General features: G+C 38.3%; 1 protein-coding gene across 2 annotated transcripts in view; it reads right to left on the minus strand.

Moving 5' to 3' along the window:
• The window catches only part of brd8b (bromodomain containing 8b), a 28,844-nt gene extending 13,922 nt beyond the window's left edge, over nucleotides 1–14,922 (minus strand). For both annotated transcript variants that reach the window (XM_038277645.1, XM_038277644.1), the window contains exons 1-13: nucleotides 14,831–14,922; nucleotides 14,104–14,200; nucleotides 12,559–12,628; nucleotides 12,436–12,485; nucleotides 12,210–12,332; nucleotides 10,020–10,100; nucleotides 9,721–9,785; nucleotides 7,995–8,161; nucleotides 7,673–7,864; nucleotides 7,431–7,509; nucleotides 2,280–2,422; nucleotides 171–591; nucleotides 52–89 (exon numbers count right to left, since the gene is read on the minus strand). In XM_038277645.1, coding sequence (XP_038133573.1) covers nucleotides 52–89; nucleotides 171–591; nucleotides 2,280–2,422; nucleotides 7,431–7,509; nucleotides 7,673–7,864; nucleotides 7,995–8,161; nucleotides 9,721–9,785; nucleotides 10,020–10,100; nucleotides 12,210–12,332; nucleotides 12,436–12,485; nucleotides 12,559–12,628; nucleotides 14,104–14,200; nucleotides 14,831–14,849 — 1,545 coding nt within the window. In that variant the 5' untranslated portion in view covers nucleotides 14,850–14,922. The remainder of the gene's footprint in view (nucleotides 1–51; nucleotides 90–170; nucleotides 592–2,279; nucleotides 2,423–7,430; nucleotides 7,510–7,672; nucleotides 7,865–7,994; nucleotides 8,162–9,720; nucleotides 9,786–10,019; nucleotides 10,101–12,209; nucleotides 12,333–12,435; nucleotides 12,486–12,558; nucleotides 12,629–14,103; nucleotides 14,201–14,830) is intronic.
• Nucleotides 14,923–17,056: the final 2,134 nt, after the last annotated feature.

The raw sequence follows: 17,056 nt of genomic DNA on the forward strand, positions 1-17,056 counted from the left end.
TTCCTCCATGATGAATGGCTGTCCAGCAGGTGTCGGTTTCTTCCTGGTTACCTTGGACTCTTTCCCTGACACAGAACTGTCCTCTGAGTCTGAACAAGAATAGAAAGAATTAGAGACAAAATAAGGATTATTTCTGTGCATGAATGAGCAGGTGTGTGTCCCCCCCCCACCGAGACATGGAGGGTTGGCCTCAGTCTGGCTCCAGTCCTCTCCTTCACTCTTCACCGCAGCGTCTGCAGCCTCCTTCACTGCAGCCCCCTCCTCTGCCACTTCACACCCAGCCGCGCCGTCGTCGGAAGCGACCGAGGAGGTGACGTCGCTTCCCGCCACCTCGGCGCCTTCCCCGCTCCCCTTGAACTGTTCTTCTCTTTTAACGTCCGGCTGGTTCTGTGTCTCCTGATTGCTGCTGGAGGACGGGGTCAGCATGCTGGGAACATCCTGATGCTCCTGCTGGACGGGGGGTTCTGAAGGCTTCAGCTCCTGGGTCTCCCACGGCCCGGGGAGGGTGTGGCCTTCGGAAACCGCTTCCTCGCAGAGAGATAGAGCCGCCTCCACGGCAGCTGCGTCTAAAGCCTCAACGGAGTCGTCCACCTGGAGGGAGGGACAGAAAACAGGATGAATCACTTGGAAAAAGCAGCGACACGCTACAGTATTAAGAAGGTTTTAACATGTCGCCCCATTGCAAACAGAAACATTTCATGAGATAAACCAACAGGAAGAAGAAACAATATAGCTTAAAAAGGGACGCAGACATGTTAGGTGCCCATTACTCTGATAGCCATAAATAAAATCAACTACAGGTTCAACTACCACTTGATTTCAGTGTAATTTACTTGGCCAATCTACCATGTGAATTAAAAAGAAAGATGTATATTTATTCCAAATATTGCTAGAATGTAGTAAAAAGACATCAACTACTGAAGACTGGATAGGAATAATAAAAGAAACTCATGACATGGAAAGCGACTTTTTCTTAAACACACCAAGGAGCTAAATTGTAAAAAATATTTTAGTTTTTTCTTCTTTTTCTGAAATGATTACCTTGTTTTATTTTAATCACATATTCCAAATATCTTTGATGATCAGACCAACAGTTAACTATGTTAAAGGAGGTTTTAGTTTAGCTGAAATGATGTTTATTTGTAGCCCCGGCTTGATGACTCTAATGTTTCGCATTTATATTAAGTTCTGTAAAGTTAATGTGAAAACTACAGAAATAAAATAAAATAAATAGTTAAGGCCAAAGCATATTTATTCATTAACAGGGCCTAGTGAAAGTAAAAATCTTACTCCGACGCAGAATATGTGCTCATTAACTGTTAGCTGTGCATTTGAGCTAAAGCTAGTTTTCAAAGAAGTGACTAAAATAGCCGTTCTCTGGAAATGCAAAGCCGCAAGACAACAGATTTATGTCTGTAGCTGCAGTGAAAGGTGACGCTATAAGTGATGGAATCAGTCAGACTAAATTCAAATCAATTCCTCTCCTCAGAGACATTGAAAATTCCTCTTCTAACCTCTCTATGTCATAAACTCCCAATAAAATACAGTGAATCTGTGGTTATGGTGGTGGAAACTAAGTAGTATGAAATCAACTGTAAGGATCTCTATCATTTTATAGTCCCTCTTGACTTCTATTTAGAGACAAACATAGAAATATACAGTGTTTTAGGAAAAAATAAAATAAAAATATGTCCACACAGGTAAGTAAATGAAAGTAAATGATGAAGCTCCAACAGGACTCACTGATCAAAGATCACATTAAAAGCAAACAACAACCAAACCCTTCGTTTGAGATGAACCACTGCTTTAACATTCAGCGTCAAGGTTAGGGCTGGGCGATATAGAAAAAAAGCTTATCGATAAAAAAAAAATGCATATTGATCGATATCGATAATTATTGAAAAGATTTGAAACCATATTTTATGTGCAGCTCTGCCTGGACTTTTTATAATATTGCTAAATGATTTAATTTTAATAATGAAATACAAACACAGACTTCCAATTAAATCTTTATTTAAACAACTTTCTTAACCATAACAGAATTGTTTTAAGGAAAAATAACTTAAAATACCTGAGTTATGTTATTAAATACTGACAAAGAATAAACTAAAGTGACCAGAAAAGTGACCAAAATAAATATAACAAATACATAAATAAATTTTTATCGAACTTTTATCGACCCTCTTTTTTTCTATTGCGCCACACATCTATCGATCGATATATATCGTTATTGAATTATCGCCCAGCCCTAATCAAGGTCATGAACAAAAATAAAATACCTTCTCCTCTATGATGGCAATGATGTCGCCCACAGTCTCCAGGTCCAGCTCATCTCCCATGTAGGAAACAGCTACAAGATCCTCTTCAGCCAGCCCCGTCTCCTCACCGAGTTCTGCCTTCACCGCAGCTTCAGCATCACCCTCTGCAAACCCACATGAGAAGGTCAGCTTCGCTCCACATACAGTCACATCCTAGTTCTCCATTTATTTAAACTTCCTCTTTCATTTCCAACTTAACCCACTTGATTTATGAAGTACCTTAAAGCCGTAGGGAAACGGCTGTTCCAACCGTTGCATTTCCGAATTCTGCCGAATGATGCACGACTTTGCATGAGTGAATAAAGTGAATGTAATTGTTCATTTATAACGAGGGCGGGTTTATTGTGGCGGAAAATTCGCAAGCAAGTTTGACTGTGGCCGATTTATCAAAAGCATCTTGCTAACCAGTTAGCAACTTAGTGCTAGTAGGTTCCCAATGGGAAATTCCATTGGGACCAAGTAGCACTAAATTGGTGACTTAGAAACGACGCTGTCAAGGAACGCTATGGACAGTGGAAACATGCAAGAGGAGGAGAGTTTAGTGTCGCAGGTCGTGGATGAGTCTCCTACATCATCCATTTTTTATTTAGAGGAGGAAAACGGGATGAAGATGTTGTGGAAGAGGACGCCAGGGCGGCAGAAGTTTGGTTTGGTGTAGAAGGCTTACAGCCGTACATGTGTGAGCCCTTGCCTCGCAACGCTGCCAGCTCTGTTAGCTCTACGCCTGCTGAAGACACAGACGTCCATCCCGTGAACACTGACTCACTGGGATAGGAAATTATTCTTATTTCAACCGTTGCGTATATTAGCTGCAACATATGAATCAAGATGCTATGACCGAACAAATGTGATTGACAGATGACCGTTGATATATGATTGGCCGAATTTAGGCGTACAAGCTGACGAATAATAACTGGTCTGAATAAGATAATGAAAAAAAACCCACAGATTTTAAGACAGGATTTTTTTTAAAGCAGAAATTTTCTAAATTTTGGTACAATATCGTGTGAGTACATTTATATACATGTTTAAGCCAGAATGATTTGACATTTAAATATCATTTCCCTATGACTTCAAAGGATTAGCTCAGGTTATAAAGTTATGTTATTATCTTATAACTTATTAAACAACATTGTTCAATGGGTGATTATTTACACAGGAAATGGAGGCTGTGTAACACCTCTGATCTTCCTGTACAAAACCAGTGCTGAGGATAAAGCGGGTAAATAATTTCTGATCAGAGTGACTGCCCAATCTGGGGCCTGTTTCAGAAAGGAGGTTAAGTGAAAACTCTGAGTTTGTTAACCCTGAAATGAGGGAAACTCTGGGTTTTCTGTTTCAGAAAGGGAGGTAAGTTAAACCTGAGAAAGCAGAGTAAGTCAAGCCCGTTTCTGAAAGAGAGGTAACTTAAACTCAGAGTCAGTTACCATGGCAATTTACTCTGTGAACCTAACCTGGTCGGGAGCAGGTTTTCTTCAGAAAATCCAGAGTTTATTTTGGTCTCCTCCCCTTTTTTAAAGAGGAAGTGGTGTTTAAACACCTCATTGATTCTTTGGGGACATACAGTATTCATTGCACACATTTCAGTCACGTAGAGCGCATCAAAGGGAATGAAATGGCATGTCCTTTTATGGATGATCCTGTTTGTAAAGCCAGGTAGCTACTCTACTCCCATGATGTGCTCAAGGCTTACCTGCTTGAAGTATGTTTTTATATTTCATTTTCAGCTGCTGCCATGTTCTTTTGATGCCTGCAGGATTGCACCTATCCATGAAAACTAAATTAGGTTTAATAAAATACTGTTCTTCCAGTTTCACCTCTGATATTATAACAGTTGGGTAGGTTACTCTAAAATAGTTCTTAATTACTAACTACAAATTTTATCTTCAACAAGTCTAATTAGATTAATGTAATAATTACTGTCTCCAGAAAGTATTGGTCTACTTACTAATTTGTTTTACTTACTTATTAATTACTTTCTAAATCCCAAATCAACATCAACCACTTCAACAATACAAGGAGAGACAAGAAACTGCACTTCTAATGCTTTCAAATAAACAATATTCAATTGCATGAATTAATCTTAAATTGACCAAAGTGTGTAACTAGAGGGAGAAAGTTCAAATCAAAATATACCTTTTAAAATTTGATATTAAATCCACTATTGTTTTATAGTCTTTAATTTAATTACAGTATTTATATGACTTAAGTAACTTAATTCATTACACCCAACACTGTATAAAAGTAATTAAAATGTAAACTTACGCATTGACTCGAGCAGCTATTTTCACCCAAGCTAACTCTCTCTCCTTCGCCGCTGCAGCCGTGTTGCTTTTTTTTTTAAATACATGTTCAAATTCTGCATATGCTTGCATAAGCACATCCAGTTCTGCTGGTGAGAAATATGCACACCTTTTTTTGTCTGACCCTGTTGCCATGGTTTGTAATATCTGTGCTCCATTGATAATGGCTTTTTATAGTTGTGGTGCACGCGCTTAACTCAGAGTCAGTCAATTTAGAGTTGATGAACTAACTCATTTCAGCTGTTCTGAAACCCAAAACTCAGAGTTTCCAATCTCAGGATAAGTCAACTCAGAGTTCAAGTTTTAACTCAGAGTTGGTTGAACTTCCTTATTGAAACAGGCCCCTGGTCAGAACACCGTGGAAAAATAAACAAACAGAAAGGAGCATCTTACTGGAATGACTGTAATATATTTATCCAATGTGTTGCGAGCAGCCGTTGCGAGTGTTGCAGCTCGCTCCATTTGCTGCACATTATTATTCTCTAGTTTGAATATTTAGAGGAGTCATTGTGCAGACTTTTTCCTGTTTAAATGTGTGTGTTGGAGTTGGGAAAAGTGTAAAAGTGACTCATTTTATTTTTGTTTGGGTTCTTTGTTCAAAACAGGAAATCCCACTAGAGCTCGTTCTCCATGCAGCATGATTTGGGTCGTCCTGTATACTTCCATCACTCCTGAAAGGATGCTAGCATTAGCCCGCCTCGCTATCACTACTACTGTCTGTATTACAGCAAAAGGGGCGATTCCAACAATCAGGGACTCAGCTGGGGATCGTAAGGTGTTGCTGCTTGAGTAACTTTCTACCTACTGTGTAACAGACAGGGAAACAAACCATGGCTAACTGCTAATGTTGCTAATGCTACTCCCACACAAGTCATATTCTTTTGTAGCCTGGGTGCCAGTCCGAACTTAGTCCCGCCGACAAGGTTTGAGTTCGGGGAAGTTCGGTCTGGCTCTGCTCCATAGTAGCGCGAGTATTAAAGCCCACTGTCAGGCGATCCAATCAAATTGTCAGGGCGGGCTTTATACGATGATGGACAGATGATCAAGAGTAACGTTATCAACCACGTGACCAAAGCGCGCTTGGGTGACAACAATAATGGCTGCCGCTGGAGAGTTTGGGTGAGTAGATTCTGCTATTAGGTCTGTTCTAGAAGATATCGACAGCAAATTAATTTTAAAAGAGGAACAGAGAAACGCGATCAAGTCTCATCTTCTTATTCTAGGCGTGAAACTGCACGCTTTGATTTTTGTTGACAACAACTATGCCTCGCTTAAGATACGTCACGCACTCCGTTGCTCTTATTGGTTGTAGGTCTATCCAATTGAGTGCAGAGGCATTTTTTTTCCTGGTTCGTTCGAAACACGCCCCATAATCACAGCTCTATGGAGCAGTATCAGACTCATATTCTGACTAGAATTGAGTCGGACTACGTCAGGCTAATTCTTTTGTGCACCCTCTTGAGAAAATAAATTGTGGTATGAAAAGGGATCTGAATGAGCTGTTTTATTTTGTTAAGCTTGACTTTAAAGACAAGTGGAGAAGGATTGTGTACATAAAGTACCAAGTTATAACTCCTTAATTTGAGGTTTTCTTTCTGATTCCTTTTAGACTTGTGTTACATTTGTTATCATTTTTATCCTGTAACTGGAGGAAGAATATCGTTATACCCTAATAACCATCAAATTAAAGGGATCTTTGTTCATGTGATAAATAAAATGTGAAGAGGAGGAAAATAATGTTAGCATAAGTGGGGAAGATGAGAGGATTTCAGAGTCAAAGAGAAGAAAGAGGAGAGTGTGGAGGAAACTGATAAAGGAGAAAGGAAAGCTGCAGAATCAGTCGATCCAACTGGACCAGCTGGTATGTATTTATTCTAGGTATAAATTCAGTTCAGAGATGTTGGATTTGGTTCTCTCTGTGGGACATAATGCTGCCTGGCTGGCGCACATCAGTCCAATTAAAATACTTTATTGATCAGAGAGGGAAATTAAATACACAGAATTATAATAAATGCAAATTACAACATTTTTAACATTTCAAGAAGTTCAGTATTACTATTTTGCGAAGATATTTTGTGGCTCGAAAAAGCCATTAATTATTTTTATAAATATGTAGATAAAAATTCTTTGGTGATTTAAGGATAGAAATATGTACTTTTAGTACCATAAGAACATTATTTATGGCAACCTGGATGAATATCTGCTTGCAAATGCACAATTAAGCTGATGGTACGGATCGGGTAGTGACAGAACCAAACAGAGCTGATTAAGAGGAAATAATTTGATTTGATTGGTCAAAATGATTGGAGTACTTCAAATCAAATTCACTCAGCCAATCCTAACCAGCGCGGCCCGACAGATAAAACCCCGCCTCCTTATTTGAATATGAGAAGTTAAAAACATAAAGAGCTTAAAATGAAAATGTTAAAAAAAGTCACTTAATATCTAAAGTAGATTTACAAAATAAAAGTGTCACAAAAAGCTATTATGAAATACATAAATAAATTATGTAATTAATTAGAAAATAAATTAATAAAATTATTTTAGCATATTTATCTTTTTTCATGGGGATATTTATTAATTTCTTTAACAGAATATTAATTGACAATTAATGTATTTAATTTTGAATGAAAGCTCTCAATAAACGGCTCTCTACTTCAAGCCAGCGGGAACATTAATGGAAAATCCCAAAGATGCGCTGCTTTGAGGGAAGCGACTGCTGGGGATTCCCAGTGACATCAACTTGGAGCATTTAATGCTCTTGTCCCTTCTTTAGTTTCCAGTGTTAGCTACACCTCAGTTTGCTTACCTGTAAAAACTTCGTGACTCTGCACTACAGCTGCAGTCTGCAGACCGTTTGTTAAATTGGTTGTGTCTCCTTCGGATACCTAAAACCAGAAAATACCCGGAAAATGTCAGATATGGGAGGAAAGTAAAAGGCTTTGTATTTGTTATAGGGATTAACAAACTTTAACACACTAAAAGAAAAAGCTAGGGTAGGAATTAGCCTCTGCCTATCACTGGTATTTGTAATGTGAAGGCTGATCTCACCAGGCGTGGGCTGGCTGATATGAGGTTTCCCTTCTTCAGCAGCTCTGATAACAGAGGTGACGGCGGCGGCGTGGCTTTCTGCGTCAGCAATCTCTTCTGTGGCGAGTCATCAACCAGATTCGCCAGGCCTCCGTCTTTTGGTCCCGACACCGGAGGGTCAGCTGCTGGCAGAAACACCCCGACCCCCTGGGCCTGACAGAGAAAGGCCGTTCTTTTTACAAGTTCAGATGCAAAACAGTGTTTGAACTGCAGCGTCTCTGCTAAAATAAAGGTTTTCTATTTTCCTCTGTAATTTATAAGTGCTGAAGAACAGTGCTCTTACAACTGAGTGGATGGTGGTGTCCTCTGAAGGGACGCCTTCAGTGTCCATGGGCGGCGTGGGAACCGCAGAGTCTGCCTGAGAGTCGTGGGTCGGGGGGCTGGACCCCAGAGGAGAACGGACCGTCACACTGGTGAGGCGCTTCGGCGTGTTTTTCAGTGCCTGGCGCGCTGTGGGGGAAACAGAAGGTCAAAGGCGGACATCTTGAGTCATAGCTCATAAACTGAAGGTTTTAAAAGAAAATACAAGCAGTAACTGGGAGGGAATACTGACGTCCATGAACCTGATCTCTCTGGAATGACACAATTAAAAATTTACCAGAACATCAAGCACAGCTCTCAGAAAGGTGCCCGGCTTTCCAGGCAAGCTTTGTAACACGTAGGTGTTTTGTTGTACTGATGAGCCTCATTCCCTCTAAAATTAGTGGTTAGCGTGGTTTTAAACAATAATGCTAACAATCTGTCTCTTTTTCCATTAGCAAAAAATAAAAAGCTGTGTCTGATCCCCTGCTGTCAAGCGGTGAGGCCTCTGTCCCATGCAGCTGCGTGTCTGGTAGGGCTGAAAGATTTTGCCAAAAATCTATATTGCGATTTTCTTCGCGCCAAGCTCAAGCATAATGATGCTTTACTCCAGCGTTTCAGTTTTTTCCTGACTTTGAAAGCCTGCTGGCCCAGAATCCAGTGTTCCAGGACTTTACTGTAACATTTGCAGCTGCTAGCTGCAACTCCATGTTCCCTTTTGTGCGATGACATGCCCACGTTAATCATATTAGCTCCATCTTAAGGGCTGAAGGGAGAAATTTAGTCTCTTACTCTTGTTAAATGTATTGTGATGTAAAACTGAGTCCCTCTGCGATTTGAAAATTGCATTTTTCTAAATTGCTATTTTATTGCCCAGGCCTAGTGTCTGATGACACCATTACGCTGGGTTAGTGTTGGGGATGTAATCAGTATGACAGAAATCAGGAACGTAAACAATGGAGAGCAACACTGCCACAAAGGGTTTTTCAGCCAGTGGGCACTAGAGTGGTAGCCCGAGATCATTGTCTAGCATCTTGTTGGATATATTTGAATCAAATAGCCTCTTTTGTTTCAACTCTCAAAATGTTTAGAGAAGCTGGGGTAGAGTGTTAATGCACATTGACGCTGATGATGACTTTTTCCGGGGTTGTTGAAGGGGCGGAGCTATGGTCAGCAAGATGTCCTGCAGTGATTTGTTCCATCAGAAGCGGCAGTAAATAAAGGTGAGTTTACAAATGACATTTTAAAACCTTTCATTTGTTTTAAAAATAAGTTAATTGATGAAACAGGCACCAAAACATCACGTGGTTAGTCAGATTTAGCCTTTTTTAAACCTGTCGGAGCGGCAGAGCTCTGTGCTCTCAGGCTCCTCTGGCCGTTATTATCTAACGGCTGCTGTTATGTCAGAAAGTCATTTCACATCAATTACTTTCTCACAAAAAAAGAGGTGAAATGAAGACAAATATTTGTTTTTGTCCTCAGTTTATCAAAATTATGAGGCTATTTTTCAAGTGTTTGTAAATGACTAGAAGGATAGAAAACCACTGCTGAGGCATTTCCATTGTCACACAACCTTATGCTAGTTTGTTTTTGCAGATCAGGTCTCACTGATGAACAGCTTTGCAGCACCGGCCTGGGTGTATTTTGCTTTTCTGCGTTTTGAGGGAAATCTGATCTGCATGTGTTCACAGTAAGCAGTGTGAACCTACCTTGGTACGCCATCTCTGTGGCTTTCCTCTTCTGTTCTGCTTCCTCCTCCTCCTGTTTCTTCTTTCTGTGGTAGCAAAAAACAACCAAACAAAATAGAGAAAAGCTACTGCAGAATCCAGTGTACACGCATAAAAAAGGCCAATAAAATCATGAAAAAATAGCAATACTATCTTAGCACTATTAAGGTTAAATCCTACATCTCTAGAAGAACTAATCCTTGATTATTGTTGTTCACACACAGCAGAATAACTCAGATTAAAGTTAGACATATTTTTTATAAGATAGAAAAGAACCTTACAGTGTGATTTCTGCCCACAGATCTTTGAGCTGGGAGTCCATGTGACCCGACTGTATCAGATCCACCTCCTTCTTCAGTTTTCTGTCAGGACAAGGAATGGAACAGGAAGGAAAACATTTTACTGCAAATCACCTCTAACCTTTAAGGAAAGATACGACAGGCAGAGTCTTTGTTTGGTTAGTTTTGAGCTTTCAATGTGCACAGTCACATTATTGCCTCTACCAAAAAGACCAAAATATAAACCAAGTGGTCATCAGGATAGTTTTTAAATCATCCTTTTGAAGCCTAAATAGAACCTCACACTGGGGGCTATAAGCTGACACAAACAGATGTGGCGCCATCTGCTGGCAGAGAAGCAGAATTAGGAGAAAGCTAGACCAGCGCTGTAACGCCTCATTGAAAACTGATAGATCATAGAATAACTCAGTAAACTCCCAACAGTCAGACTGTTTTTTTCCAGCATAAATCCAGTTTTAAGCCTGCTGGAATCAAACATCATTGCATTTTTTAGGGATTTGTATTTTTTTCTTTGCAACTGTGCTGAGAGTTCCAAACTCTTCCATAGCTTCTGCTTGTTGACTAAATGTGTGCATGCAAAGTGATCGAATCCAGGTCACATGATGTTTTTTTTGTCTGCGTTAGACAGGCGACCTTCCCAGGGTGTACCGTGACTTTTGCCCATAGACTGCTAGAGATAGATACCAGTCACACAGCGATCCTGTCATATAAGCAGGAGAAGATGAATGGATGGATGGATTGATGCTTGCTTCTGTCAGTGAGCCCAAGGCAGGTGTGGCTACAATATAGTTTGCCATCATCAGTGTCTGGGTGTGTGCGTGAATGGGTGAATGACTGAATGTAGTGTAAATTGATTTGGTCACATCGCCTGACTTGAAAAAGCTCTATATAAGTACCACACACTTTTAAAAAAAACAGCTTCTCTGCGGTTCTGGTTTGGCTGCAGCTCGGTGGCCCCGGGGAAAAAAAGCTACAGCTGAAAGGAGCTTGTGAGCACCATTAAAATTTTAGGGAAGCGAATGTTCCAACCGTCGCAGTTCGGAATACTCCCGAGTGGTGCCTGACTTTACACGAGTGAATAAAGTGAATTTGATTGGTGGTTTATCAAGGGGATAGGATTGTTGTGGCGGTTGGTTTGCAAGCTATATGGTTGTGGCCGGTTTGTCAGAAGCATCTTGCTAACCAGTTAGCAACTTAGTGCTAGTAGGTTCCAAGTGGAAATTCCATTGGGACCAAGTAGCACTAAATTGGTGACTTAGAAACGACACTGTGAAGGAATGCTATGGACAGAGGAAACATGCAAGAGGAGGAGAGTTTAGTGTCAGAGGTCGTGGATGAGTCTCCTCCGTCATACATTTTTTATTTAGAGGAGGAAAGCGGGGACGAAGATGTTGTGGAAGAGGACGCCAGGGCGGCAGAAGCTTGGTTTGGTAAAGAAAATTTTTATTGTTTTTGGAATAATTTAGGTGTTCAGGCTGATGTCTGATTAACCTGCTGCATAAGATAACGAAAAAAAAAAACACAGATTTTAAGACAGGATTTTTGTTTTTTTACATAGAAATGTTCTAACTTTTGGGACAATATGGTCTGATAAAGAGTACATTTATATACATGTTGATTTGACATTTAAATATGATTTCCCTACGACTTTAAAAACAGAATTAGATTTAGTTTTTGTTTTTTGTGGGCTATGTCTTACCCCGCAGGTCCAAGAAAAAATAAATAAATAAATGCTCTAAATAAACCAAAAACAACCACTGAAGGTCTGATTCTATCGTCGATGGTAGATAGATTCATCCAATCACCCAAACTTAATTCACACCAGTCTTTAAGTCTGCTTGTTTGTTTTGGACCAGGTGGTTTGTATTCTAATTGTAAGTTGTATTCACACCTGGTGCAAATCGCACCAGAGTCCCCGATCTGGCCGTTAGTTCCTGACCGAAGTTTGCTGATATTTATTCATACCTGCAGAAAAGGTTCAGATCCAGGAAATAAAACAAACTGGTCCATTTAAAGTGGAGCAAATGTGGCAGGTCTGAACAGACCCTTTGATTTTGGAATTCCAAATCCCGATAAACCAAAATTAAAGCTGATTTTTAATAATGAAATCAGTTCTACATGCACACAATCAAGAGGATAACAAAAGCTGATGCACCTGAAGTGTCCACTTACCTGTACTGCTCCTGTGTGTCTCTCTGTAATCTTTTTAATTCCTCAATCCTTTCACTGGTCAGCCTACGGACGATGACATCTTCGATCGTCTCCACCACCTCTCCCTTCTCCCCACGCTTGCGTCTAAAGGAACAAGAACATTTAAATAAACATGGCCTCAAGTTAGAAATTCAGTTCTGCAGCATCACTGACAATGACTGCAGTGTGTAAATGTTAATGCACTCACTTTGGTGCTTCTGTGGCTTCAAGCAGCTCAGAATATTGTGAGGCACAGTGCTGAGAAACACAGCAGGAAGTTAACTAAAAACTAGCCTTGTAATAAATGCAACAGTAGGTTTATGTCTCTTACCTTCTGAGAGAACCAGTCAGGAGGTCGACCAGGCTCTGAGAAAGGCTTGATGGCTCTGCTTACAGACACCCTTAAGGACAAAAAATATCCATGGAATGAGGGCATATTGAAGAGGAATCAGTGTGAGGGCAGGAAACATCCATGGGAGAAACTGGCTAAAGTAATGGAGGATTTTCCACCTCATCATCCATGACCAGCGTTCACTAAACATTGAAGTTTGTCAGTCTAACTACCACCATCTATGATGTATTACTTAGAGGGAGGAAAATCTACTTTAGCTAATCACAGACATGTTAAGACATGTTTGAAACAATTATCTCTTTATTTCAACCTGTCTTAAAGACATGCTGGAGGAGGAAATGTTTGAAAAGTGGAACAAATGTTCACTAGCCAAAACACAGACATGTGTTTTTGTAATGCTAGACAAACTAACCCCACAAAAAGGGGTATGGCCAGTTTGAAATGCCAACTCTGCAATCATTTTGTCCCAGAAAAGAATAGTAATATACAATTTATTATCCTATAGTAGGGAAATTCTGGTGTGACAGGCAAAGCTATAAAGAAAATTAGAGTTTACAGTTAACAGTTTAGTCTTGCAGGTACCTACAAGACTAAACAAATATGAAAAAGAACCAAAATCAAAAGATAAAATAGACTCAAGAGCAAATGGGGGAAAAAAATCTGTCTCAAAAAAGAAACACTGTAAATGTATAAATAAAGTGCTAATTTAGATTGAATTAAAAAACAAACTCAAGGTATGAAGAACACATCTTTTTTGTTGTTTTTTACAAAAAAAAAGATAAAAAAAAAAACAAAACTATGCAGATAACAGCATGGATGTAATTATGTAGTTAAAACGTTTTGAAAAGGTTAAAATACATTTTAGTTTGACAAAAATTATTGAAACAATTATGAAACATTAACTAACCCCTGATCTAAAATATTGTTTGTATAAAAAAAAAAAAAAAAAAAAAAAAAAAAAGGTATTAGCAGGTAATTGCTTTTTAAAAACCAGGGTTTGCAAAAATAGCCATTAAATAGTACATTAGCGATCCTGCCGCAGGAATAATAACAGCTTTCGCTCTTTCTGCTGGCAAGTGTCAGCGGACCAAAAATAAGCAAAGCTTTTGGAAATCTGGGCTTAAGCTTTACTAAACTGGGCACTTTATAATCTTGGCACACAGATCAATGACATGAGTTGAGAGTTTGTATGCATGGCTCACAACTGGGATACATTCAGTGGATCTGTTGTCTTATATATAAAGTTTACAAAATTTGCTACATCTTAATAAGCACAATTCACAGCTTTTAATAGGACTATATGTATGAAAACAACAAATTCAATAATGCAAGTTCTGAACCGTGATTTTCACTCTTGAAAATGTTTATTGTTATCTCACCAGTCTGGAAGAGCAGCTAGGTTTTTTTTTTTTAAAGTTGGAATTTGTTTTGCCCTTTATATATACACATATATCTATATTAATTGATGATTGATTGACAGCAGATTCTCTCCTTTACTATTGAGCAGCATTTTAATTAATTTACCAGTTTTGGTCTCCACTCCTCATAACAGATGAGGCCAAACATAATTTCTCCCTGATTGACCATGGCTCTGTAGGTCCCACATTCAGTATCTTGTGTTCTACAGCGAAAAGAAGAAAAAATACAAGAAAACAAATTAATATTTATACAACAAATAACATGTTTATTTATAGTGACAGGTACTGGATCCTACCAGCTAACTGATTCAATATGTTGGAGTGGAAGATGCGTACAGCATCAATAACACTTGAATTGATATCGTCTGTGAAATAAACTACTTTTCAAATAAAGGAATTACTTTATTTTTATTATTTATAAATAACACATTTAATAACACACCCGATGATGACTGCAGCATGTTGAAGGAAAACAAGCACTGCTAGCTTGCTACGGCTAGCAAAACAACTCCGGAACGGATAAAGCTTCCCATTTCACTGTAATTTCACAAAGGCTTATAAAAACAAAAACTTGTAAATTTCATGTGAGTCGTATTCTACTAACAAAATGAAAACGGATAATTCTGGTCTATATTACCGCCTTAGCTTAGCAATGTTAAGGGGGGAAACATTCATGGAGCACACACAGCTTTCAACACTGCAGCGATATTCGGGACAGCGAGGCTACTGTGCCTCAACAATTGGGATGAAATAAACTAATATGTTTTAATCCGGCCTTACTGGTGTCTGATAGTGGCAAATAACATTAAAAACGAGATAAAAACATTACTCACTGCCGATCCCGCTCGCCATTGTTTTTGTGGCAAGGCCCGTGGAACAACATCCGCCGGACAGTTTTGGGTGATGCACGCAATACAACTTCCGCCTAAGCAGGCCGGAAAGACATTAGAAAAGGACGAAAGATGCAAACTCTGCTCTCCTGCTTTGTTTTTCTTGCAAAGTAGCTACAAAACAAATATATGCTAAATTATACTAGAATCTCAAATCGATTGAACAACACAAACAGAATCAGTCAAGATAGGAGTAAACATTGTAAAATAGAATAGACATTAGGCAGCAATAAATAACCGTCAAAAATTATGTGTATTGACATGTGAACAACATAAAATTAAAACAAGGGTTAGGGTTAGACAAGAAACAAAACAGAACAAAAAATTTAATCAAAACGTTTCAACAAATATAATTTGACTACATGTTTAGATGTAACCAGTTTCAGACACTTAGAAAAATGGTCAAAATTATTTTTCCAATGACAAAATGTGGGCTTAAAAAAAAAAGAAAAAAGTCTTACATCTGTGAATGAAAAGAAAGTTTCCAAAATACTCCTGTAAATAGTTTTTTTCCCCTTCTAAACCAAATAATACTGTTTCTACAAACTGTGTCAGATAGAGGAGACAGATCAATGTTCTTTATGTTTAGCCAGTCGCAGAAATCTGTCCAGAACTTTAAAAATTGGTTCACGAAAAAATAGAAGAAATGTTTCAAAGTCTCGTGTTTCTCTTAAAAACTACACAATATTCTGTATGTAACTTAAATGCTGATGACAAAAACTCTTTAGTTGGATATGTTTCATTCATTATTTTGAATTGTGTCTCTTTCATTGCTGGAAGCAGAGGGTAGGTTACAAAAATAGGTTTTATTTTAGAAATTTGATCTGTTATAAAGTCTTTTAAAATGTCATGTCTTCTAATTGAATTCAGGAAACATTGCTTAAAGTGAAACTCCCCATGTCACTGTAACATCTAATTTCGTGGATCTGAATACCTTCATCTGAAGTGCCAGAGTATAATAAATAATGTCTAACAGAGAACTAAAATTGCAAAGTTAAGATTTCAGCAATTTGTTATATTTGGTTTTCTTTTTTTTTTTTTTGGCAATTTAGGTTATATTGAGCAAAACAACGACCCTGATATGAATCATCATTCACCATGATTCAGAAGTTCCCCTCTGAATCCATTAATTGACTAACAGAGCAGATCCCTTTATTATAACAATGTCTTTCAAATACTGACTTCCTGTTTATCAATACATTTCTGTTCCAAAAGTGAATGTTGTGGAGTGAGGTTATGTTTGTAATTCATTTCCAGTGCAATAGTACTGATGAATCGCAGAGAGCTTAACTGGCAGAAAGTTACAATTAAAGTCACATAGTCACATCGTAAAAGGAACACAAATCCATTCATTTTGATCGTAAAGCAAAAGGAATCTGTATATTTAAGGAAGGCTTTCTGCCACTTCAATTTAAGGACCCCATCCATTACATCAAAATCCACCACATTTAGACCCATTCTTTCAATTATTTTACTACATCATCTTTCTTAATGCAATGACATCTATTCCTCCAAACTGATTTTACAAGAATATTGCTAATTATTTGGATTAAATTCTTTCATCTCAACCTACAGCAAGTACACCTACCATGAGTAACCGAACTATTTATTCCTTTATATAAAATTGCGATCGCCTTAATAAATTTATTGCCAGATCAAAAATAATGTCGTTTTCAGAATAAATGTGTGATACAAACAATCAAAAGCTTTATAAAAATCTAAAGAAGAAAAACTCCCCTTTTATATCAGTTCTTTATTCTTTATTAAATCTTACTCTCCTGCCTTAAGCTGTTTGTTTTTACTTTTTAAGTTCAACCAGCGGAGCATCTGATATTGATTCATATCATTTTATTCTCCTTTCTAATTGTCAAATGTACTTTGAATTGAGAAAGCTTCCTGGAGGGGAGGCGAAACTTCTTCAAATCTTGGAAACCAAGTCCAGTGGATTTGTTTTTTTTTTTTGTTTTTTTTATTTTACGGAACATTTATGCAGAGATGGCATAAGTACTAACTTTCCCTACTCAAGTAAAAGTACAGATACTTGTGTTAAAAAATACTCTGGTAAAAGTGGAAGTACTGATTAAACTTCTTTACTCAAGTAAAAGTAACAAAGTACAGGCTTGTAAATTTACTTAAAGTATAAAAGTAAAAGTAGAAACCACTTTTTTC

Source organism: Cyprinodon tularosa, unplaced genomic scaffold (genome assembly GCF_016077235.1).
Source record: "Cyprinodon tularosa strain WSP-4 unplaced genomic scaffold, ASM1607723v1 ctg133, whole genome shotgun sequence".
Lineage (NCBI taxonomy): Eukaryota > Metazoa > Chordata > Actinopteri > Cyprinodontiformes > Cyprinodontidae > Cyprinodon > Cyprinodon tularosa.